Consider the following 25005-nt stretch of genomic DNA (forward strand, 5'->3'; position numbering starts at 1 on the left):
TTCCTCTCAATTTTCAAACTCTTTTCGTTTAGTATTATTCCCTGTGGTTGAGAAGAATTTCCCATGGACACCTTTGGAACTGCTTCATCATTCTTTATACTGATCTAACTCATTAAATGTTATGCTATGAGATGCTAAAATTACAGTGTTACAAGGTTTGGCCCTTGAACTTGCCCTGTATGAAGATGGTAAGTGACTCTCTTCAGTGACCCTGGTTGGAGTGCTGAATGAAGGCAGGGCAGTTTGTGCGCAGCCAGGTGGGAATGCTGCTGCCATCAGGGGAAATGTCCTGCCAGCAGTCTTGGCTTGAGCAATTTGCATAGCAGGAGTAAACTAAGCCTGACGTGCACTTTTCTACACAGACAGTTTATTAAATACTGTAGAAATAGTTTTTATACAAGTATTATATGAAATAAAGTATGAATGTTTTTTCATATAAATGTTTTAAACTTGCTTGATTTGTAGATGGTGTTTTTTTCTCCTTTCTTTTGTATTTGCATGATGGGCTTGTGCAGTGGCTTGGTTTTGCTTTTAATTACACTGCTCTGTGTTGCCTTTTTTTTTGTTTAATTAAATAAAGCATCCTCTTTTACTCTACTGGACAATTCTCCCCTTGCTCTTCATGCTTTTGTCCTTGCCCCCACATGAATCTGCTTTGCCAAGTTTTCAGCTGACATAACATTGTTCATATCCAGGAAGTTACTGAGGTCCTGCTGCTTTCCCACTTCTGTTTAACTATGGATTAAACAGACAAATTCTCTTCAGCTGCCTGCGAGATTTTGCTGTTTTTCTAGCTGGGACCACATTTTTCAGAAGTGACAGTTTTGGGAGCATTTTGGGAGAAAGGGTTTACTGCTACACATCAGGACTCTTGATTGCTGCCTGCTTGCCAGTGTATATGGAGCAAAACCTGGGTCTCATTATCACCATGCATAAAAGAAACAGAGTAATTTAAAACAACATCCAAAATAAAGGGCAATAGTAATTTGTGGAACTATCTGGAAACATGCTAGAGCAATTCAGATGCTAGAAATCCTCCAGTGTAACCTATAAACTATGCTGGCAGCAGGCAGCACAAGTTCAAAGCACTGAAAGAGAGCCCCAGTAAGAGAGCCCCAATGAAAGCACTACTCCTTCGAGTAACTGTGGACTAGTAAATCTGGTTATTTCCTTGCCTCTTATCCACTCTCCTTTAGCCTCACAAGTTTCTTCAGAAAGCTGATACCAAAGGGATATGACATATCAGAATATCTTCATCCTGCATCCTGGGGAAGCATCTACACCCCCAAATATTTCTGTTGAACTGAGTAATTTTCTGGTTTTGAAAAATATGGCTATAGCAGAGTTCACCTCTCTGATGCTCCATACATGGGCCTGAGGTATCAGGAAAGGTGCCTTGATTTTTATCTTGTATCTGGTAAGTGGATCAGTTCCTCAGTACTCTGCATGGATGTTTAGTGCTTGTTGCTACTTTTTCCACATGTTCTTTCTCTGTTTTTGCAGTGAGTTAGCTGTTATTCTGACAGAAATTAGTCACAATATTCAAAGGTTATTTATTTATGCAATACCACTGATCCTTGATGCCAAACTCTGAGAGGGCATTAGCTTCCAGAATTTCCAGTTGTCAGCACATAGTGTGCAGTATCTCTAGAAATTGTGTTGGGACTCCACAGGTAAATTACTGTGGAGAAACTTAGAAAGTGCCTTCCAAGTATCTCTCACTGCATGTGAATCCTTGAATAGCAGTGATGTTCACAAGATGCAGGACTGCCTAATGCCTAATTTCTGGGAGATTATCAGCCTAGTTAAAGATTTCTTTCACTCTTCACTAAGTCAAGAATTAAATGCATTGTGACATCTGAATATATATTGTTGGGGGTTTTTTTCCCCTCAGATAGATACAGTTTTTCATGCCAATAAAAAAGCATTTCTCTTTCTTATTAAAAACAAAGCAAAACACCCAAACCACAGAAAATATTCTGTTAAGTCAATGGTAGGTTTTTTCTGGGTATCTTATACCTGGAACATATAATTCAGATGGGTTTGGCATAAAGGAACTAAGCTGCATACAAAATATTTTGCACGAAACAAAGAATAAAATGCAACACCTTGCTATATCTATTATTTATTTAAAAATCCTGCTTTTAGAGCTTTTGCTGTATCTCAGATTTGATATGTTTGGGGATTTTTTAAAACATACTGGTTCTGGTTATCATAATTAATGTAAACTTGCAGACATGGACATTTATGATTCAAAAGCCAAAAAGATGGACATAGATAATCTAGAACATCCATTTTCCTTAATATTAATGCCTTTACATCTCCCATTATTTCCCATGAGCTGCCTCATAAATGGTCACTCACACATCCCATGGGGACTGTTTCTGCAGCATGCAGAGCAGAGGCTGCAGGTCTCTCAATCTGCACTTGGTCCTTCACAGGATGCACAGTGTGCCTGCAGGTGGAAGTGCAAAACAGACTTGCTGGCACAGATTTGCAGAACATCTCTGGCAAACCAGAGCTGGCTTTCCAGGCATAAGAATTCTATCTAATGGTTAAAAATTGAGTTTGGTCCTCTTTACATAAAAACTATACAATATACAACTCTTTAGCAATGCACAGCAGAAGAGAAAAATTATTTCAGTACTTTGAATGAAGAAGTGAAATACCTGTTAGGCTGGGAAGTCTAACTGAATTGAGTTCCCTTTGTGTACCATCAAGGTATTTTCAGGCTAAGGCATCACCATATCAAAGCAGGTACTGAGCATTTCTTAGATAAAACACATTCTCGTATCTGATTAATAAGTCATAAATCAAATCTTTTCAGGGAAATCGTTAACAGTAATAGTTGCTGAGCTGTTCCTGTTAAAAAGAGCATTCTTTGTTTTACTCATAGAGTTTACATAAGTTTAACAAGATATCTTTCAGTTACTTACTACCTCTTCCTGTTTTTCCCTTTGAATATTCTTTTGTCTCATATTTCTGTATTGATTCAATTTTCATTAGCAGCTTGCAATATATTCAAATTATTGACCACAAGATCTTTACCAGACAAAGAAAAATCCTTAGTAGCAAAGAGCACCTCTGATATTATTGCTTTATCAAAAATAAATCAGGAGGCCAGGCTAAATCAAACATAATTTAAGTAGAGCCCATCTTGCCTGGATTATAATTAATTTTGAATTCCTCCTGTTGCCATGACACCATGCATGAAAAGAAAGAAGCCAGGCATTGTGCAGTACTCAAGAGCGTGTTGAAATTTTGGGGTTTCTTCTGATGTTTAAAATAGGAAGGAAATAGTGAAACAAAAGCTAGCAGTAACACAAGAGATGTTTTCTTCTCTGTGAGGTGGGAGAGGGGTACATGCTAGATATCTTTTGAAATTTTGCATGTTGAAGGAAATAATAATTAATTGGATATGTTTATTTAAATTTCCTGATTCTACTCCTGACAAATCAAGTGATTATCACATTTTCTAATCTTTGTGGACTACGTTCATTTAATATTCCTCTGTGACCACCCCCTCCCAGCTGCTTCAGGGGCAGCAATTAGCCTGAGCACTGCACACAACCCACACACTCTTCACACAAACCTTATGCTGAGCCTTCAGTAGCTCTTCAGAGAAGCCAGGAGAGAATGTGCTCTTCAGGTGGAAAAACCTATTGTACACAAAAGACATAGAGGATACCCTAGAGAGGAATGAAATCTTTTCTGAACCTCGTGTTCTAACTACTTCTATGGCTTTTAAAGAGATTATGATACTTTCTTGTTAATAAAAAAAGGTTTTCTTCTCATTACTGACATGTTGAGTGCTCCTTGTATCCAGGAGCTTGCTTTGTAGTGCTTCACATGTGGTTGTTGAACACTCACATGCATAAAGCTCTATAAAACCCTTCCAATTAGGTGTTTTACTGGCAAATCCCACCTGACAGCCTCCTGAGCAAGACCAGTAACTGTTGCTTGAAGAAACACCACAGTTGTTTCTGTGGGGCTGCTGCCCACACCTCTTGGGAGACGGCCATCTGAGCAGAGGCAATCATGGCCAGTGCTAGGGAACGCTCCATGGTGCTGTGAGGTGCATGAAAAGGGCGGGCAGGCAGCTCTCAGCTGCTTTGCTGGCACTGGATAGCAGCTAGAGCTCCTCTGCAAGCTTCATATTTGAGTTGGAGTAAGGAAAGTCATACTGGGTCCAGCTGAGAGCAGCATTATAACCTTACTGAGCTGTGCTGACAGGCTGCACATCTGAGATTGCTATCAAAGACTTTAATTACTGAGTGTCCTGAAGGGTCATTAAGGTATCCTGTGATTTAAAACAAAGGTTGCTGCAGCCTCAAGCACTTCTCAGTTTCCTTTCCGTTACAGCCACAGCTCTTGCCTGCAGCTTCTGGCCAGACCCTGTGGCTCAGAAGGCATTTTCTCAGGCTTAATGTTAAAAGCTATGAAAGAGAGATGGTTGCACCAACAGAACTCTTTAGGTTGGGATGTCTCTAGAAGGACAAATGATGTTGCTTAGAGGAGCTGTATCGTTTTGCATTCAGTTTATTTCCACAGCACAATGGCAGAGAAAATTTCTGGGTTGATTCTCTCAGTCTTAGGGCACAGGAGAAGCTAAGTCAGAGGGTCAGCTCTCATATAAGGCACTCATATTTTAACCCAGTCACAACTTTGCTCTGCCTCCCTTATACCAAGTCTTAGTTGTAAGGAAATGGTAGTAATTGACTGCAGAACCTGCAATGCAGCACATCCTGAGATCATGAGTGCAAGGATGAAAATTACAGGTAAGGATGATGGCACTGAGCACCAAAATACATTTTAGTCACAGCCTAGGTAGAGGTGACAGAGAGGCGCAGTTTCTCAGGGACTCTCCCTTCTGCTGCTCTGGATGTCTCTGCTTTCTGATTCCAGTTGTGGCAAACAGCAAGACAGCACACACACACCCCCTCCTCCCTGATTTGCATATTTCAAGGACTGTTCTTCAATACCCTGTACCTAGAAACACTACTCTGCTCCTGGGAAGCCAAGAAAAGCTGCAAGGAACACTGAAAAGCTGGAGGCACCCTGCACTGGGAAGATTTTCAGTCTGCAGCTCCCTGATTGATGTTGAAGGCTGGGAAAATTTGCTGAGCAAAATGCATGGATATGGTGGGAGCAAAGTGTTAATGGTCTGGTAAGAAACACTGCACTACCCCAATCCTCTAATTGCTCCATTTCACCTGAGAAAATTTCAAGGTTCTGAAAAGGAAAAACGGATTCAGCTCAAAAACATGCTCCAAACACATTTTTAACAGGCTGCAATTGGCATGGACTAGAAGTTTCCCAGGAGTCCCTGGAATTTCGTCAGGGAGATGGGGGCAGCCAGGACTGTACATTTTATCTTCTTTTAAAAAAGTTAAAGTTTGTGTTAGTATTGGCAGGATCTTGAAACAAACCTCTAGTCCACAAAAAATATAAGAAACCAGCTTTTCACTTTGCTTTACGCAGATGTACTTGGTGGCTGAGCAGGAAGATACACAAACTACTTTGGAATGTATGTAAATAAGAGTAGTAAAGGCAGAAAGACTCACAGCAACTTCCCCATTGCATCTCCCCTGCCAAACATGTTGATTGCTGAATGGATGGCTGGAGTTATTCTTTGGGCAGTTGCATTGTTTCTGCTGAACATCTGTATTAAAGAACACAGATACAACAACAGGCATGGGTAGGAAGAGACAAAGGAATAATTTGGCTGAGCTACAATATCTGTCCATTATAAAACATAGAGAAGATGCAGTGTTATTAGTTAAATCCTACTGTTTGTAACCAACTGATTTTAGTGTTCCCCTCCTCTTCTCACAGTGAAATCAGTGTTTTTTGAACTTGCCTTTTTGAAAGAGATGCCTGGTTTGCACCTTTTATTTTACGTCTCTATATCAGCTTCTGGAAGTTCAACACTTGGTTTTTTTCCCTGTCAGAAAAGCTTTATACACCCTCAGAGAACAGGAGCAATAATGTATGTTAATATCAGAGACTAGAGCAGCCCCAGCAGTGCGAGCAGGCCCATCATAACATGGTTATTTTTAGCCCTATCTTTACAATTAGCTCTGCGGAGGCTTTGAAGCACAGACTTTACGAGCTGGAGGCAGGAATCTGGTTCCCAGGGATTTCTCCGGCAAGGCAGCCCAGCGGAGCCGCGGCGATCGGCGGCTGCTCCCTGCTGGCTCACGGCAGCAGCGCTCGCTGCCCGAACCCCTGCCAGGGGACTTCTGCGAAGGCACCTGGAAGAGTCCATCCCTATTCCAACTCAGGAATCCCTCACTCGACCTGTACCCCTTGTAGCAGTTACATGGGACTTCAACAAAATGAGTCCACTAATAATCACTAAGGCACGAAAACAAAGAAACGCTGCGCTCTGCTCATCTGCCGAGGCGATCTTAAATGCAATTTTGTACAAGGTCATGCATTTCTCCTGTGGATAACCCCTAAAATGACAGTGGCATTCTCAAAATACAGTAAGACCTTAGGATTTTGCAGCAGCCCAACGATTTCTGCCACCCACCAAAGCAGAGTTTTGAGAGATCAAAGAGGAAAACTAAAATGTGTGCTTGTTTGGAATTGTTCTCAAGAATAACATACAGCAGTGAGATGTCAGGAATGGCTGAGCCAACATCTTTAATTTAGACTGATATGAGAAGGTCAGCCCTACAGAATCTGCTAAATTATTGCATTTTCTACAAAATTATGGAACAGAATTTCTTCCTCCTGTAGTCATATATGAGTACACAGACTAGAAGACACATTTGACATTTAAAAAGTTGCAGTGTATAAAAATAAAGTACACGTCAGCTACATACACATATGTAGATCCAGATTTTAGAATACTGCACTGAGTTAGGACACCTACCTATTTAATTTACTCCCTTTATTACGGGAGTAAATTAAATAGGTTTATATTAATTATATTAATTTAAATATAATTTACTCCCTTTATTAAGAGACTCTCTTTATTTGGCTGACAGTGTTAATTTCATTTTTGGCTTTAAAACCCAAACAAAAAAAAATTAAAATAAGGAACAATGGAATAAATTCACAGAAGCACATACAACTTGACATTGTTCTCTCTGTCACACACCACCAAAGAACAGGACTCTACTCTTTTAGGTGCATTTCTATTACTTGTATATGTGAGTTGGTTTGTATGATTAACAGCATCTAAACATTTCTGTACATGTGGCACATGTGTTAAGTTACAGTCATCACACACAGAGCCATCTGGAAACACAGAGTAACCTGGTTCTTATTTGCACCATCAAGTTCTGCCCTGGCATCTGAACACAGTCTTTGTGATAAGGCACTCTACGACTGCTGTCCTCAGTTTTAGCCATGTAGAAGTTACATGCCTGGACAAGTATAGTTTAGACTTCCGTCATCAAAGCATATGGGGGGGGGGAAAAACACACCTCAGAAGGCTTGAGAGGCTAAAAAAGCTAATTTTTCTAGACAACAACCTTAGTAAAAGCAACATAAGATGGGAAGGGAGATGTCCCAAAAACTCAGGAGATGTATCTTTGCATCAACTACCACCAGCTGAGGCCAGACATACATAACACACTTCATACTTAAGTGATGTCAGATACTACTTAGGCTGAATCTTGTTTCCCAGAGCACAGAATCTGGGTGGCAAAGGCTTCCTTGTACAAAACAGTCTTACCTGTCATTCTCAAAATCAATGAAAGTTTCATTGGTTTCAATATATCCTGTGTAAAATAACTGTTGGTATAGATGCAGTGCTGACAGGTCAAGTACTCATGGCACAAAATCTCCTGCGAGGAACTTCTAAGCTGATCTTCAATGAAAATTAAAAACAAACAAACAAACAAAAAAGAAAAAAGAAAGGTGTTTTGTGGATGCTGTGGATGCCCTGTGCTCACAAGTTGGTAGTGACAATTTCTAGCACTATCCCCCATATCTCTGTGCAAAATCAATACCAGTTCCATTAGTACCACTGTAACTAGCAGAATGCCAAAACCAGCACAAGGAATTTGTGCTGTACAACTCTCTTGTCTCTCAGTTTTTCAGCTCTTAAAGGACACTTACTGACATAATTTTGAGCAGAACTCTTCCATCCAATGCCCAGGTACACTTCAGGAGTTATTCTGGGGCTGCAGTCCCTCCTAACAGAACTTACTACTACGGATGTTGTTCAGCTCTGGTAACTGAATGATCCTGGACACTGTTTATTAGAACATACACATGGTATAAGTTTGGCACTTAAGAATTCAACTTAAATTTTCTAATTTTATGCAGATGACTGTTACTCCACTTTATTTCTGCAGTGCTTGATTCTCTGACAACAGTTGTTGTGCAGAAACTCAGTGACACACCTGAAAGACACAGGTTAGAAAATCCCTCTATGGCAAGGAGAAGCTGAACCTGGTAGAGAAACAGAGGGGACTGCCCAGAAGCTAAAGGTCACTAAACTACATGGTTACTGCACATGACTGAGAAATAATCCTACTCTCCAAGAGAAAACTGCAACACCAAACATCCATTAATTGGAAGCAACACAGTGTAGGAGTAGCAGAAGCAAGAAGAATGATCACTTTGTTAACAATACCTACTCCTAGAAAATGTCAAAACCCCTTGTGGCTTTTAGAGACTATTTTCTGACCAATTAATTGAACAAAAATATTGAACTTGCTCTTACCCTTATGAAGTAAAATCATTATGCTCCATGAAAATGAATGAAGAAATGAGTTAGTAGCAGCTTTTCTAAAGTAGTTAGGTAGAACGCACATAGAGGCATAGTTTATGTACACCATTTTTTTGAAGAAATTGTGCCTGTGCTTTTTTTTATGGATTGTATCTTAACAAGTGAGAAATAAACTGTGGGAACTAAAGGAAAGTCTATATTCTCAATTGCAGTTTAGGCAAAATGTAAAGAACATGACCATTACCACTTAAATACACTCACACCTGTTAAATATGCTGTTATTCCAGAGATTGGGCTGTGCTTTTGTCTTCCATACCGACCTGAGGGCAGTATAAGCTGCTTGCAGCCACCTGCACCACACCTAAACCCATGGTGCAAGAACAAACACACAGCTCAAGAGTGATTCTTGGGGCAACACGTTCACCTGCCTAGAGCATCCATCCATGGACTACAACAGGAGCTGGATCAAGGATTCAGCATCTGTACATCAAATTAGTTCTAGAGATATCCAGATTCCCCCTTTTAGCTAAGCTGGGAGATGGTGAGTCAGAAACCACAATTATGTCTAGAATTGAGGCAGGAGGTCTCCAGGCTGCAGTCTGTGTTTCCTCCAAAGGACTGAGAGGCAGAGAAACACAGTAACTAAAAGGGGAAAGTAACTATGAAGAATCACAGGAAACACATTGATTTAAAATATCTATTGAAATTACAAATTAAACTCTCCAATATGATTCAAAGTACAAAACACCACATTAAAAGGCATTCAACAGCTCCTTTATACATCACAGTGTTAGTGGCACAAAATGCACTTACATTTCAAATACATCAACGGAACTATTTTTACACTGGTCAAATACATTATTTATACATACGCATGACTCCTTCATGCATATCCCTATACAAGTTTAAAACACATCATAATAAAATGATGAAGAAAGGTTCAGTTCTGTACCATGTACCTGTACCTAACGTTCCTGGAATTCTTATAAGATACATACAAATCAAAGCAATAATGAAGACCACAGGGCTCTAAACACAAACAGCATGCCTTACTTAGTACAAGTGCATTAGCAATTAAGGGCTAATGCAGGCTTTTTTGATGTCCTTAGTATCACTGTCATCAACCACAGTAATTTACTTGTTTTCCTCAGGCTTTTAGATTACGTACATGAAATGTACAACTTCGGTTTTAGAAAAGCAAACCTGCACAAAGGTTTATGCATGCTGCACCTCACTGGAATGATAATGACCTGCATTAAAAATATTCCTACACTTTAAAAGGCCTACAGATGAAATGCACAGAACTTCATTCTAATCTTCCTGCCCATAACAATCTTTAAAAAAACCCACTTCATGTTTTTCTGACCTATGGATATTTTATCCTGTCAGCTCCATGAATGAGAGCTATTCACTAATTTTCATTGTTTTCTACGTGTCAAGAACTCAGCTGTAAACTGAGAGTTGACCCAGTCTGCTATTATTTGGGATTTTGCCTGATTTATGCACCAGAGTATCTGAGGGAAAAATCATGCTTCTTAGTACATGGGGGCAAGTATCCTAAATTTTTGACATGCTAAAGTCAGTAGTAGCAGGCTTCAGGATGAACGCCAACATGAATAAAACTAAAATATTAACACAAAACTACAGTAATCTTTTATACATAATTGTTCATCACAAATTTTAAAGAGCCTCAAAACCAATGAATTTGCCCTCACAGCCCTCTTGAGGTAAACACTGGTCCATTCACTTAAAAGATGGTTAAATTGAGATAAAAGGTGGTAAGTGACTTGTCCAATGTCACAGGGGAAAACCCAATGCTGCCGCCACTGAAGATGAAGTGGGCTGTGCTCCTGATATCTCTCAGGACTGGCTTCAGCCCAGCTAATGGCCAGCCTGGGGAGATGCACAGCCTCTGGAGCTGGGACTCCACACTCACTGGACATGACACCACGTGACACCCCAGAAGAACATGCAGATAATGTACTGTCACCAACTCCATTAAACAGCATTTACAAACAGACCACTCACTCAAGCGCTGGACTTGATCCTTCTGGGTTCCTTCAAATCAGAATATTCTATGATTCTGCGTGAATATAAACCCCCTAAATAATAGCATAACCATAAAAATGCAGCAGAAATCATATTGTGAAGTATTTTTCTGGTGCAAATCCAAAAAGCTGTAGCTGTTGTAACAGATTTTCATTTGAAAAGACAAAGAAACAAACGTTCCCTTTCCCATGGCAGGGGGTTTAAATGTCAGAGTTTAAAATGATGTATTTACAATTCAGTTTTGGGGTATTAAATGTCACAGTATCAACATAAGCTGTAACATAAAAGCACCCTGAACTTAATACATCACCACCAAAAAGTTGCTACTTTGGAACCAAATCAACATTAAAAATAATAATAGCAATATTAAAAATAATAATAATATTAACAACAATAAAAACAAACAAAAAAAATTCCCCGAGAATACAAATGGAATGACATTTAGCAAACCTGAAAAGACTGGGTAGGTATTTGGTAAATATATGTAGGCATATAGTCCATTCCAACAGCTGGGATGGGAAACAAGAGTTGTGTCAAAAAAATCACCAGTAGCAATTCAAGTATGTTGAGCTCAGAGATAAACTGACAGAGTTTTCTGATTATATATAATGTTACTTGTGAGTATCAATTCTAAATTATAATTTTAAAATGTCTGTATTTCCAAATAACTTATTTCTCTTTTTTCTTTTAAATCTGGAAATGCATTTATTCTGACTTTGATTATTAGTGGCTGTACAGCACTTTGAAAAGTCAAGTTTTGCTGTATTTTGGCATAAATTCTCTAAGAAAGGCACAGAGAAAATAAAACTCCTCATACCAGGACACTTAATACTGTTCATAAGCTAGTGAATGTCTCCTGTTTACTACAATCCCAGCAGGAGAACTGGTCATCAGTCACAGTCACGATACAGCTAAACCCCTGAGTGCCCCAGCTAGAAAATTAATAACCCATGAAGTCTTTACATCCTATTGTCCAGGGTTTTTTTTCCCCAGTTAAACAGAATTACAGGGCCAAGGAGGAAAGGCCACAGTTCAAGCTAACCTTCAGGAAGCTGTCCTTTGCAGAAGGGCTTCCACTAACTCCAGACCATGAAGCTATGACTCAGGACAACCCAGGTGTGTGGCTTGGGATCCCTCTGGGAGAGGGACTGAGCTGATGCCAAAGGCAGAGGGAGAGAAGCACTTCCCTGCCCACTGAACCCAGCAGGGCTTCACACACCCCTGGGAGATGGCAAACAGGGATCAAATGCACTACCCACACTTCCCTACAGATGCTTTTGAACAACTATGCCATTTTTAATAACAAAGGTAGCTAAAATACTAAAGATACTCAGATAAAAAACGTTTTGAATTGTGCATTGCCGTAAACAATCTAAAGATATCACAAATTCAGATTTGCTGGAAACCAGCTATTCTTTTTATTCACATTACAGAGGCTGAACTCATTAAAATCAAGCCAAGAAAGTGAATTGCAGATAATCTCCAGCTCCCAGAGCAAAAATCTCTGGTTAGATACAGTTTGAATTTGGATAGCACTAAGCTTGGTAGATAAGGGAGGAGAATAGTTTTTTAAAAAGAAATTGGCCCGTTTCAAAACTGTGTCCTACAGTATTTTTATTTAACAGACAGTGTAAACCAACCAAAAGCCAAGAAAGAGTAATTTTTTATGGTTGAGCTATGAAAACATATTCCCAGACTGTGACAGCAGCCAGAAGCAGATGCATTTAAGGATCTTAAGACATTTTCAGTGTAAAGTTATCCTGTTTTCAAGATATTAATCCATTTCAGTACATTGCTGATGACAGAAATAAGTGATGAAGAAAAAATGCAGTAAAACTTCAGTCCACAAACCATTTAAAAGAATGTTTACCTTCATATTACATACATACATATTGTTTCTAGTGCTTCATATGTCATGACAAGAAGTTATTAGTCAAATTCTTGTTGGCTTTAAAATCAGAGCAAAATGGTTTTCAAAAAAATATTTCTAAAGAGAAACCTCAATTATGTAGTATGTTGAATAGCACACTTAACTACCCTGAAAACACAGCACTGAATTCTGCAAAACTATCAAGTGATTAGTTATCAAATAAAAAATTATCTTGTCACAGTACTGTTATTAACATAATACACCACATATCATACAATATTATCTCTGAAAATGGGCCAAGTAGCTAAAATGCAAAGCACAACTTCCACAAATATCCCAGGCATTTTCATATTAACTACAGGGATAACCATGATGTACTTTTGTATTTAAAAGGAAAGACTCATTGATAACCCAAGAGTCTGCTAAACAGTAAAGTTAGTCCTGTATTTTTTAAATAATTGTCCTAGAGACAGAAAGAAGCAAGCTATCTTGAATTTCCAAAATATTTCAATAGCACAGCTATTTACACATTTGGTTTAAATAGGATTTTATATATATATATATATATATGTATCTATAAAAAGTTTAAGATACCTGGATTAGAAGTTACATAGCCCTATAAGTGTAGCAGAACCCTAAACAATAGCAAAAAAAAAAAAAAAAACAATTCAGAGAAACACCAGTGGTCCAGGGGTAATCAATACCATCAATGATCTTTTAAAAGAAACTTGATTAAATAGCAGGTTTGTGTCACCACTCAATCTTACGCCTTCAATTAATTTTAAAATGTAGCTTTTAATCAAACAGATTTCTTATAAGACTTTATAAAATTCGTGGAAGGCAGCAGGATCAACTTTGTCTCTCTGATCCTCTCCAATTTTCAAAAAAGGCATAGGATGGCCTATATGCACCTTACTAATTTTGTTACACTTGGAAAAAACTGGTACTAAAAAGGACATTGTCATAGCTTTAACAAAAACAGATGTGTAATAAAGTCACACAAAGTTGACTATCTGATTTAAATGATAGGCAACTTAAACATATGCAGGAATAAGACACCAAATTTGGAAGCAAACAGATATGTAAAAGTTTGTAGGCATTTTCAGCTTGGTTTGCTGACGTCATTCAGTATAGTTCCCAGTCCACCAGCAGGGCAGCACCGACCTTTTGCATTATTTTTAGCAGTATCACTTCTTAATTTCAGATAGCTACCCAGGTCTGTGGTCTCCCTTTAGCACCAAACTTGCCTTCTATTACCCTCCTTGTCTGTTACCAAGTGATCTGTACAACAGTAGTAACAACAGTTCCTGGAATCAAGACTGTGTCAACGAAAAGCAGAATGGGGCAAGTAAGGCTACAGCAATGTAAGTGCAAGAGGGAAACATAACAGCAACAGTAAAATCAAAACACGTTGTGAGGAGTCCAATCTTCTCTCAGTCTAGGTAGGCAGAGGGTCATCATCTCCTTTATTACATTTGCACTTGCAGCACAGAACAAATGGTGTAGCAAGTAGAAGGAAAGGAGAGGCCACCAAAAGTAGAAGACCAAATCCTGCAAAAATGCCTACCACCTGGAAGAGAAAGAGATAGCATTGTGTCAAGGATAGCATTGCCTAGATTCTGTGTCTGCTACACCATCGCATCATCTCTGTCCATCAGAGAGACCTCACCAAATGCCACTGACCTACAGAGCCAGGACTCCCCCATGTGTATACTACAGTCAGCTCCTGTGTCCAGTAAATGTAAGTGAAAGTAGTGTGTATGTTCATATTTTATGGCTCCAGCCAGAACTGTGTCACAGAACTCTGTTTTATCACACAAAGTAATGCAGATGGATATTTCCCTTTTTGAGGTTTCTTGTATCCCAAACAACTAATGAAGCAAATCACTACTTTTTTTCTTGATCAAAGTTAAATACTAAAGATTGAAATCAAGGCTACAAGAAAAACTTCCACTTTCAGGTGCTCCCCTTTTTTCTGGAGAAAGCTTCAAGAATTAGTCAAGGTGTTGGGGGTGTTCAGAGAATCAGGGAAGTATCTCACAATGTCCCATCAGCATGCACTCAAGCTTGGGAATTTCAATCACAGATTACTAACACCATGGACTATAGGAGGTCTTTGCATATGCAATGGCTTTTTGCAGTCAGACCTGAGCTCATGCTGCTGCTTCAGGGGACAAGACCTAACTCTAACTGCATCTTGTTCATTGACGTTAATTGAGCACCTCCTTCCTGGCATAAGCACTACCTGGTCAGTGTGACAAAGTAGGAATTTCTACAGAGCTTAAATTTGGAAAATTATTTTAAAAACATTCAAGTTGAGCTTCATTGCCTGAGAAAATTTCTCATTTGCCATAGGCAACTGTAAGAGTGATGCTGCAACAATATGACTGCAAATTATTTGAGAGAATAATTCAGATTTTTTCACATGAGAGTGTCTGTGAACAACTTTGAGTAACAGTGGAATGCTAATGCAATAGCAAAACCTCAGAGCAGAAGGCAAAATGAAATTGGAGCGCAGCACTCATTAAGGATTTTTCTAGTCAGGGCTAGATGTGCCACTTCAATTAGCTGGCAAATATTAAATTATCCATGGTATAGATGGGACGATGCAGTAGCACTGTTGGTGGCCAGGGATAATTTGGCGCTGACGATCGGGCAGACGGCCCCGGGGCCGTGCAGGCGGCGTGAGCGCCGGGCAGCGCGGGAGGGGGCGCTGTGGGACAGCGCTGCGGGCGGGCACGGACACACGGACACACACAGACACACGGACACACACACACACACGGACACAGACACACACACGGGCACAGACACACACACGGGCACAGAGACACACAGACACACACGGACACACGGACACAGACACACACACACGGACACACGGACACACACGGACACACGGACACAGACACACACACGGCAGAGACACACACGGACACACACGGACACACACGGACACACGGACACACGGACACACGGACACAGACACACACACGGGCACACACACGGGCAGAGACATACACAGACACACGGACACAGACACACAAACGGGCAGAGACACACACACGGGCACACACACACACAGACACACGGGCAGAGACACACACAGACACACACACACAGACACACACACGGGCACAGAGACACACAGACACACACACAAACACACACACAGACACACACGGGCAGAGACACACACAGACAGACACACGGGCACAGAGACACACAAAGACCCACGCCCGCCCTGCGGGACCGCCCACAGCAGCCACACCTGCCTCGCCCCACACACTGCATTTCTTCTCAGCAGCAATTTCTTTTCAGCTTCAGAGATGGGCACGTTTCATGACTTTTTCTCTTTTTTTTTTTTTTTTTGGTGCTGCTGAAAATCTGATGCAACTTCTACTAATCTTTGCATTTATTTTCCAGAAGCCAAAGTTAAATTCTCATTTTTAAAACACATGAGCTGCAACGATTGCCACGCTGCTCTCTGCAGCCCAGGCTGAGTGCACTGGTCAGACAGAGCCAAGCTAAAAGCTGGCAATTTAGGGGACCAGACTGATTACTGGTAATTAACATAAAACATCTATTTACACCTTCCTTTCAGCCTCAATATGCCATCAAAGAAATCACAAAGTTTCAGGTTTTTTTGTTTTTGCTGGTTTTGTTTTTCGGTGTGGTTTTGTGTGTGTGTTGGGGGAGGGGGGGGTAGTGTTGTTTATTTTTGAGTGAAACTACCCGCTGAGTATTATTTGTCTACTTTCTCCTTAGTTCTTTTTCTTCTGAAGAAATTGCTGCCCTACTAGGCATCATGCCAAGCCATTTTCTCTGGCCAAAACAAATATTTTTTTAAACTCACAAAAAACAAACCAAAGACCCACCTCAATTTGCTTTGGATAAATCTAAGAAGAACCTTAACAACTTACTCAACGTCAACATAAGGAAACAATTGCAGTGTTGATTTGGCTTCAGTGGGTTTAGAAGAATTATATCCTGACTAGTAGAGAATTATCACCTTCTTTCTCAACAATGACCAGATCATCAAACATTCTTCATTTGAAACATATTTGCACAAACTGCAGTGGCTTAGAACAGATTCCAAATATCAGATTAATCACCTCATACTACAGGTTTATCAAGTAAACTTAATGTACCTACACACTTCCTGAGATACCACTGGCTAATCCAAGCAAAACCCAGTCTGTAGCTCAGACACTCAGTGGTATGGGTGGAAGGAGAGGGGTGAGATCCTTCTCCTTTTATTTCAGTTTAGCTGTTTATCCAGACTTGATGATTATTCTATAGACTTGGGGTTTATGTTCACATGGAAAGAAATCCGTGCTTCAAGTAAAGTGCCTCATGTCAAGCTAAAGTAGCTTTTTCCAGGCACAGGGGTTATTTAGGAAGAGATGACTCAGATATGCAGATGTCCCCATGTCTTTGATGCGACTGTAAAGGCAGTAGATTGGACCAAGTCATACATTAGCATTTATACTGCATCAAAGTGCTGCAGAGAGCTCTTTTTATTACCAGCATTCTTGCTGAGTCTAGCAACACTGAATCTAGACTACAAGAGGTATTCCCACACTCTCTGCAGCTGTCAATTTGAATCTTTGTTTGATAACTACTGATAAACCTTCAGGGTTACTTTCTATCCAATCAAGAGGAAGGAGTCAGATAGAGTCCATAGCAAAATAATGTCTGTGTTCAGGTTAATTCCTTTCCAGTTCTGGATCCAGAGCTAAAAATGCCTTGCAGGGAAGAGCTTCCTTGTAAGTAATACTGAGGGTGGCAACCTAGTTCATCCTCCCAAGTTCAGTGAGAACACATCTGGACTGGCACTGACCTGGCTCTGCAAACATACCTTTTTTGGCTTTCAGTGGCATTTTGCCAAGGAGGGTCTTCTCTAGGAGAGCTAATTGTTCCACTCCAAGCTAACTGCCTTTTTTTTAGCTGCTAGAAAAATCAGTTACCATTTGGCACAGAATTTTACCCTAAGGTGTTAAAATGAGGCACTATGACAGTAGTAGATCTGTAGAGAGCTTTCAAAGATCTGAACTTTACCTGTGTCCTGTGCCAGATAACAGATGCCCTGGAGTGCCCCAGCTTGTTTCGACAAGGTCCTTTGTCGTAATGTATAAGGAGAAAATCATCCTACAAATATGAAATGAGAAGGTAGGTAATAAACAGTTCTTCAAGTTACCAAACACCATATTCTGACAACTTAAACCCAGGAATCACACAGGAAGACAAAAGCAAGCAGATATGGCCATGTCCAACCTTTCCAAAGTGCTTTGTTTACAGTTAGGTGTATTCACAAACAGGTTTGTTTGGCGTGTGTCATAGATATATAGCAAATTCTTCTCCCAGAGAGTCTCAAGCTGTGTATTTAAATGCTAGCATGAAGTTCAGCAAGAGAATTCAAGAAGATAAACTGACAACTGCTGTTTTACACCCACATAGAAAGAGCAAAGGAAAATCAGCACTTGTGCTGCAAACTTCCCAAAGTTGGTTCCTTTGTCTAGCTGAAGAACAGAAAGACGAAACAGATTTTTGAGATATTATGTCCCTATCAATCCTGTCAGCCTCTTATAAACCAGACAAGATAGCAGGTCTAGTTCTAAGGCAACACTGGTTTTTTTTATCTGTCAGAGCATGTGGGCATTTGAGAAGTCTATAACTTCAAGATTGTTAGTAAAGTATTCAAATTGGGCCACCACAGGATTTGAATAGTTGGAGTAGCTTTCAGGAACTTAATTTCCTTTGCTATTGTTAACAACGTTATAAAGTAAAACTGATGACAGGAAAACAGATGCTGTGTATTGTATATACTCTGATCCGTGGGCATGATAACAAGCTGATTTTAAAAAAATATAAACATATGACAGCAGCAGCTTATAGACCAGTAAATTCCTGCTGTTTGGGAGAACATTGTATTCTTTCTCCTATGTCAGATCTATTTATTGTCCTACAGAATACAATGAATGGTAAACAAATTTGACTGCTAGTGACATACCACATCTAGTTTGTTAAACATCCTCAGACTGTGAGCATTGCTAGTCTCATACTGTAATGCCTTCAAGAAAGGCAACATTAAAAAATCAGCACTGGAAAATAAAAGCAACACCCTTCCCCATGTTAGGTGCCCTGTAAAGATTGTAAACAGATTATTGTCATAAAATTTTACTTTTTAATATTTACTGACTCAGACCAAATGCTAAACTCACAGAGGTCAGACAAGTAAAACAGAGGATACAAATCCTATCAAATTTTCAGCACCAGCTCTGGTGAGTTGTGGCCAGAAGCTAGTGAGCTATTTATTTAATTGATTAAAGAGACAGCTGGATGGCAGAGCAATGAATTTCTGACCTTCTGAGAGCCAGAGTGTATGGCAGGTACTCACATCAAGAGATTCCAGACAGTACCAGCAAAAGGCATGTTTGCAATTCTTACACATCATTTGGGCACAGCCTTCATCTCGTTCAATGTAAACTTTACACTTTGGACAGCGTTTGATCGGGGCATCATCATCTTCCATTTTGAAAACTGAACTGTGGAAAAGAGTGAGACATTAGTAAAATGTGTGACCATGTCAGTTTAGAGAAGGATGTCTAAGAACTGTGCTGTGAAAACAAGCCTGCTTTTTTTTTGCTTAATAAAAATAAGAGAAATTACTAGAGATTCAGGCATTCAGGTGATTTCATTATTCAGATATGATGCCTGTACACTACTTTACAAACATCTCTCTACAAAAAGATGCTTAATGACCACAATATTTACATAATAGTTAGGGTATTTTCTTTACCATGTAAAAACTAGCTGTTTCTGTTATCTAGAGATACTTATAGGTATTAAACAGTTTTCTCCTGTAATGTACCAACTGAGCAGCAGGTAGCTCACACCTAAATATTTTGTACATCTAGATTTCCTTGTCTCTCCTTTTTTTCTCAGATACGAAACAATCCCTTGTTTGCACAATAATCCCAGACCACATTCCTCTGGACTGGGGCATCAGGGATAGATTACTTGTCTGTGCCCTCCTTGAGGATCCTCCCTAGGAGTTTACCTCAAAATCAAGAACAATGAGGTTTTGCTGCATGTCATTCTTTCAGGAAAACTTTGTCTCTGTTGACAGAGTCCTAACAAGTTCTTGCACAAGTGCTCAAAACCACAGGTGTCCACTCATATAATGGGCACAACACAGAGGAATGTTGAAACAATGGGGCAACTTTCATTTCCCTTTTATAACTTTCTCCTGTATGCAGGTTTTATGCTCACTAACAACTAAAATATACTTTAAATGAGGATTCCTGCAGCTACTGCCAGTGTGTGATACAAGAATGACTGATGGGGAATGAACAATTTGCTGGAAAACAGGACTCATGATCGATTGATTGATTTGCCAAATAGCAGGATAAAAGGACACACACTAATTACTAACAGTAGGGGTGACTGTACTAGAAAAAAAATGCTTTGTATACATAAAATGTATATGAAACTCCACATGCTGCTAACAGGTACATTATGCTTCCGAATAATGAAAAAACAATTTTTACTTTTACTCAGTGAGGTAAAAAAATTAGGCATGGCAAAAAACCCTAGAAGCAACCAAAACACTAAGCAAAAACAGATAAAGTTTGTTACCTTGCCATGAAATTTTTGCCAAGCAACCTTCAGTTCTTGTCAAGCACACACAAAAGCATGTGCAAAAGTCAGTGTATTTGATCAGGAATTCATCATGACAGCTTCCTAGCTAGTCATCTGTTACAGCAAAGCTTGAAAGAAGACAAGGTATGAGTAACTAAGTCCAGGGCTGGGCAGGGCTTTAATGATTCCTTGGAGTGCAACACAATCTTTGAAAAAGATTCCCCAGACATGAAGCGGAACACATGCACAATGGCCTTTCTTATTCAGTGGCTGCAGTTTGCCACCAGAGACCACTTGAAACAGAACTTAAGATCATAGGCCAAATGAGCAGCAGAGGGCATGATTGACAGGGTATCCTAAAAATCACTGTCTGGCATGATGTTACCAACTCTCACATTGTCCAGGAGAGCAGCAGTAACAAGATCATCTCTCAAGGGAAGCTGATGAGCTGCCTGGATGTCATATTTTTCCCACTGGGGCAAAAGGCCAGACTCAAGCAGCTTCTTTGTGCTTTGCTGGGAATGCTGGCAAAGAGTGAGGCTGCTAAGAGCTGTTCAGTTTTAGAATACAGCATTAAAAGAACAGGAATGACTAAGTGAAGGAAACAGCTTTAGAGCAAAACATCAGGAAAATGCCTCTTTGAGTATTTAGCTTCTAAATACTTAATCTTTTGCAGTATCTTACCTTGTTTCTCCTGGAAGAAAAGAGATTGGCATGTTCTCTTGGCAGCCTTGACCTGGATGCCAGTTAGATTTGCAAGCAGAGCAGAACTCAATGTCGCACACTTTGCACTGGACCAGCTGAGGGTCCTGTGGGCTTGATTCCTGGAGCTGGCAAACTGCCTGGCAAGTGGAGGATGGACACCAAGTCCGGCACGGATCCAAAAGCACTTCTGCAAAGGGACATAAAAGAATCAAATTCAAAGGTGGGTACAAGATCAGCCTTCCATAACAATGCACTTCAGCTGAGGTTGACTGGTAGGGCATTTGAAGACACATTTTAAAAAGGAGCTTTTTTATTTATGCGACCCACATTGACATAAATCTGGCCTGCTTTGCAAACAGGCACCAAACCAAAGTGAGTTTTATGAGTCTCAATTGATTGCCCACTTTCATTCACTGAACTGAACTTGTTCTGAGAATGAGATGTATTTTTTCAGTCATACTTGAAGTTAAATACAGTGTATACTATGCACTAAAACCCACCAGAAGGTGTTTTTACAATGCTTTGCCCAGTAAGAACATATTTCAAGTTGACCTCCACCCTAATGTAACCACATGCCTAACAACAGCATAAAATAGTTTCATCCCTTTTCTGAAGACTCCTTACAGATAAGTCATTTCATGTTTCAAAGCCCATTGAATCACCAATGATTGCAGTGGTTTCTAGGCTGGGTCCTGCCCTCAGCAAAACTTTACTGTAAGTTCTCTCTGGCCACACCATTCCACATCTCCACAGGAACACAGTCAGCTTATATTCTTAATGTGTTTGTATCATTACACACAGAACCTCCCATTAATTCTGTACAAAATGCTAACCCAGGAGACAATCCTAGCTCTGCGAAAGATGTCAGTATTTCCCTCCAGCCCCTACAATACTAGTAGTCAACTTAAACAGCAAAGCTCAAAATAGAAATCACTCCCTCCCTTATTTACTTAGGAATATAATACATAGCAATTTTCTTTCCTTAGTTTATTCCCCGAGTGCTGCAGTTCTGGGAATCATGCAGGCAAAAAGGGAAACAATTATTTTTTAGGTTTTGGGGTTTTCCTATCTGATGACCATGCAATTAACACACAATGCTACAGCAAGAACATATACAGAGATTCTGATTTATAGGATTGCTCTGGAACAAACCCATTCTCACAGCCTTCAATGGGTAGTATTTCACATGTTACCTCTTTCAAACTGTAGCTTCTTATACCTTTGCATGATTTCTGATGCAACCATGCACTCAATCTGTTAAAAGAAGGAAAAGAATAAAAATTTCAGTTAGGAACAGTAATAATCTAAGCAATTTTAAACAAAGACAGAGAATTTGACATCTGAAGAATTAATAAAAACATATGTTGTCAAAAATGGAAGCTGCAACATAAAAAACAAGACACATTTAAGAAAAAGAAAGAAAAGGAAAACATCCTCTGAGCAGGGAGAGTGTACCTCATTTTCTTGCAGATGACCTCGCTTTGGGCAGGCAGCATCAGGGCAGCTAATTGCTGTTTCTAGACCTTCTTTGATCAGAAGTTCCACATACTGTTTTAGGCACTGAAAGAGAGCCAAACACTGAGTTAACTATTCTGCCAAGGATAAATCACTCAGTATTTTAACAACTTTCATCTGAAAATTTGAAGAACTCAAACTTCGAAAGAACAGGTAGCAGTGTCCTTTTTACAGCCATGAGCCACATTCATAGCTTTTGCCACAGTTATACCTCTAAGTAGAAAACAGCAAGCTCACTTCTGCATCAAATCACAGGACCATTTAGGTTGAAAAAAAAATCTAAGATCACTTAAATCAAAATTAACCAAGTAGCTCTTCATCAATTTAAAATATGCAGCAAATTAAAAAATAACAATGGTGGAAAGAACAAATCAAAGAGGAAGCAGAGGCAGAAAAAATAATAAAACACCTCCATGATACAATTCAATTAACCCCGCTATAAAGATCTTTGTATGACTGGAAGCCACAACAACATAGCTGAGCAAGCAGTAATTCCTCATAGACAGACATATGTCAAGCTTACTAGAATACAAAGAGAGTTGTGCATCTTGCCATCTATTCTTGGAAAACAACTATCTGAACTTCATGGTTAAAGAAGTAACTTCTCCATAAAAAGAAAAAATGTGACAATTAGGACTCCCTGAAGAATTATAGTTTCCATGGGGACCAAACAGTAAATATTGGTAATACTAATACTTTTCTTTCCTAGCAACCACAGCATTTTACCCAACTCATAACTGCACATGTAGCCTCTAATACAACAGTGCACAGCACTGCTATTAACAAGGCAGAGAAGAAAAATAGATATTTTTGACCAAAGGCAAATTAAGTTTAACCTTGTTATTCTTGATGAGCAACAACTCTCCTCCACCCCCATCCTTCCTACATCAAGCTGAGAGCTAATGCATAGGTGTCTGTTGAGAAGACAAGGGAGTGATGAAGAAACCTTGCTCTCTGCTGCTACCATGCAGCTTCTACCTGCTCAACACTAGACAGAAAGAGCAGATGAGGGTCTGCTTCCCAGTGGATGGGAGACCCTGTCATGTTCTCACCCGGCCTGTGTGCTCAGCTGGCATAAGCAAACTGGAGACAAGTACAGAATGACATCCCTAACCCTCTGTTTGCAGGTGTGTGAATAAAGAGTGAAGCTAGACCAACAGCAGAGTGAAATGAAGATACCAAACCAGCTCAGCACCCAGCTGTGTGGGAGGCAAGAAGGATTATACACTCTGCAGCAAACTGGCAAAACAAGGATTTCAGTAACCATTTCCAGACATTTGCAAAAGGTATGCAGCTGCTGACTCACCACCAGCCTGGGAAGGCAAAGGGTGCATTGACTATGCCAAGGCTGGTGGCCTAACTTCAGGTCAGAGCATTAAAACTGCTTCTCCCTTCACTCTGTGAAATCAAATAGCCCATCAACAAGCACTTTCTAGCCTAACCCTCAGGCATGTGGTTTGTAACTGCTGAAGTTCAAACTGTTAAAGTTCTCTTTCTCTTCTCCCTCTCAATTTGTCTATTCAGCTCCTTTCAGACACCTCTATTAACAAATTATTCTAGATTTTACCTCTCATAGCCTGATTGCAGCAAAGACTGTACTTCCTTCCCACACAATCTCTGCTGCTCTGGTCCACCACATTTCTGGTGGCACATTGCCACCACCTTGATTGCACAACAAATCATTTCTCTTAGAGCTCCCTTTCTCAGTGTCTCCCTAGCATTACAGAAAGCAGGTCAATTTTTTGGAAGAAAACCCCAGAGAACAGATAATTGATATTTATAAAATCTTTAATAGTGCAAAGAAATCCATGTGTGACAGACTACACATAGTCTTTGTCTTCCTGAGCAGGGATTTAATGAGGACAACTGTTCATTTAGTGCATGTTTGACTTGCAGAAGGTTTCCAGGCCTTCCCTTGGAGCTCTGCAGGACAGGTTGTGGAACACTTCAAGAGAACCTGTATCACTAACTATGACAGGCTGAGCTCTGCAAGACCCAGACCCTAGGCTGTGTGCCTTGGCAAGCTGTGATTTCAGCTGTAGTGAGGTATTAGTGCTACTATAATGACACTGCTGGCTCTTCCCTTTCCTCTCCATTTGCAGACACCAAGTGTGGATTAAAATAAAATAGCATACATTTTTAATGCCAGCACTTAGCACTTAAAGAAAGTACTTTTCAAGCTGAATGAGCTTTGCTATCATTAATCATTAATGTGGCTAATTCTCCTCCTAAATCTGTTTAGGACTATTGCCAAAGCCTATTCCATTTGCTTCCCTTTCCTCTCATTTTCCAAGAAATGACACAGCTCATTCCTGTCATGAGCAGTGTCCATGGCCCTTCCCTTCCCCTGAAGGGGCACTGGCTGCTGCCTTCTCAAAATCAGCACAGCCAAGTGCACTTATCATGCTTCACCTTCTGAGAAACGCCTCACGGCTACAAACTATTGCTGGAAAATAGGCTGAGGATAAGACACGCTATCCACTCAAGACTCCCAAGACTCCTCAGGTGGAGAAAGAGGAACCCAAAGTGGTTG

At 40.0% G+C, this 25005-nt stretch overlaps 1 protein-coding gene across 9 annotated transcripts in view; it reads right to left on the reverse strand.

Moving 5' to 3' along the window:
- Window positions 1–9372: 9372 nt before the first annotated feature.
- The window catches only part of RNF144A (ring finger protein 144A), a 62768-nt gene continuing 47135 nt past the window's right edge, over window positions 9373–25005 (reverse strand). For all 9 annotated transcript variants that reach the window (XM_066314847.1, XM_066314844.1, XM_066314839.1 and 6 more), the window contains 6 exons: window positions 22413–22517; window positions 22151–22211; window positions 20937–21144; window positions 19009–19156; window positions 17670–17759; window positions 9373–14178 (listed from right to left, as the gene is read on the reverse strand). In XM_066314847.1, coding sequence (XP_066170944.1) covers window positions 14047–14178; window positions 17670–17759; window positions 19009–19156; window positions 20937–21144; window positions 22151–22202 — 630 coding nt within the window. In that variant the 5' untranslated portion in view covers window positions 22203–22211; window positions 22413–22517 and the 3' untranslated portion in view covers window positions 9373–14046. The remainder of the gene's footprint in view (window positions 14179–17669; window positions 17760–19008; window positions 19157–20936; window positions 21145–22150; window positions 22212–22412; window positions 22518–25005) is intronic.

The sequence above is a fragment of the Sylvia atricapilla genome, chromosome 3 (genome assembly GCF_009819655.1).
Source record: "Sylvia atricapilla isolate bSylAtr1 chromosome 3, bSylAtr1.pri, whole genome shotgun sequence".
Classification (NCBI taxonomy): Eukaryota; Metazoa; Chordata; class Aves; order Passeriformes; family Sylviidae; genus Sylvia; species Sylvia atricapilla.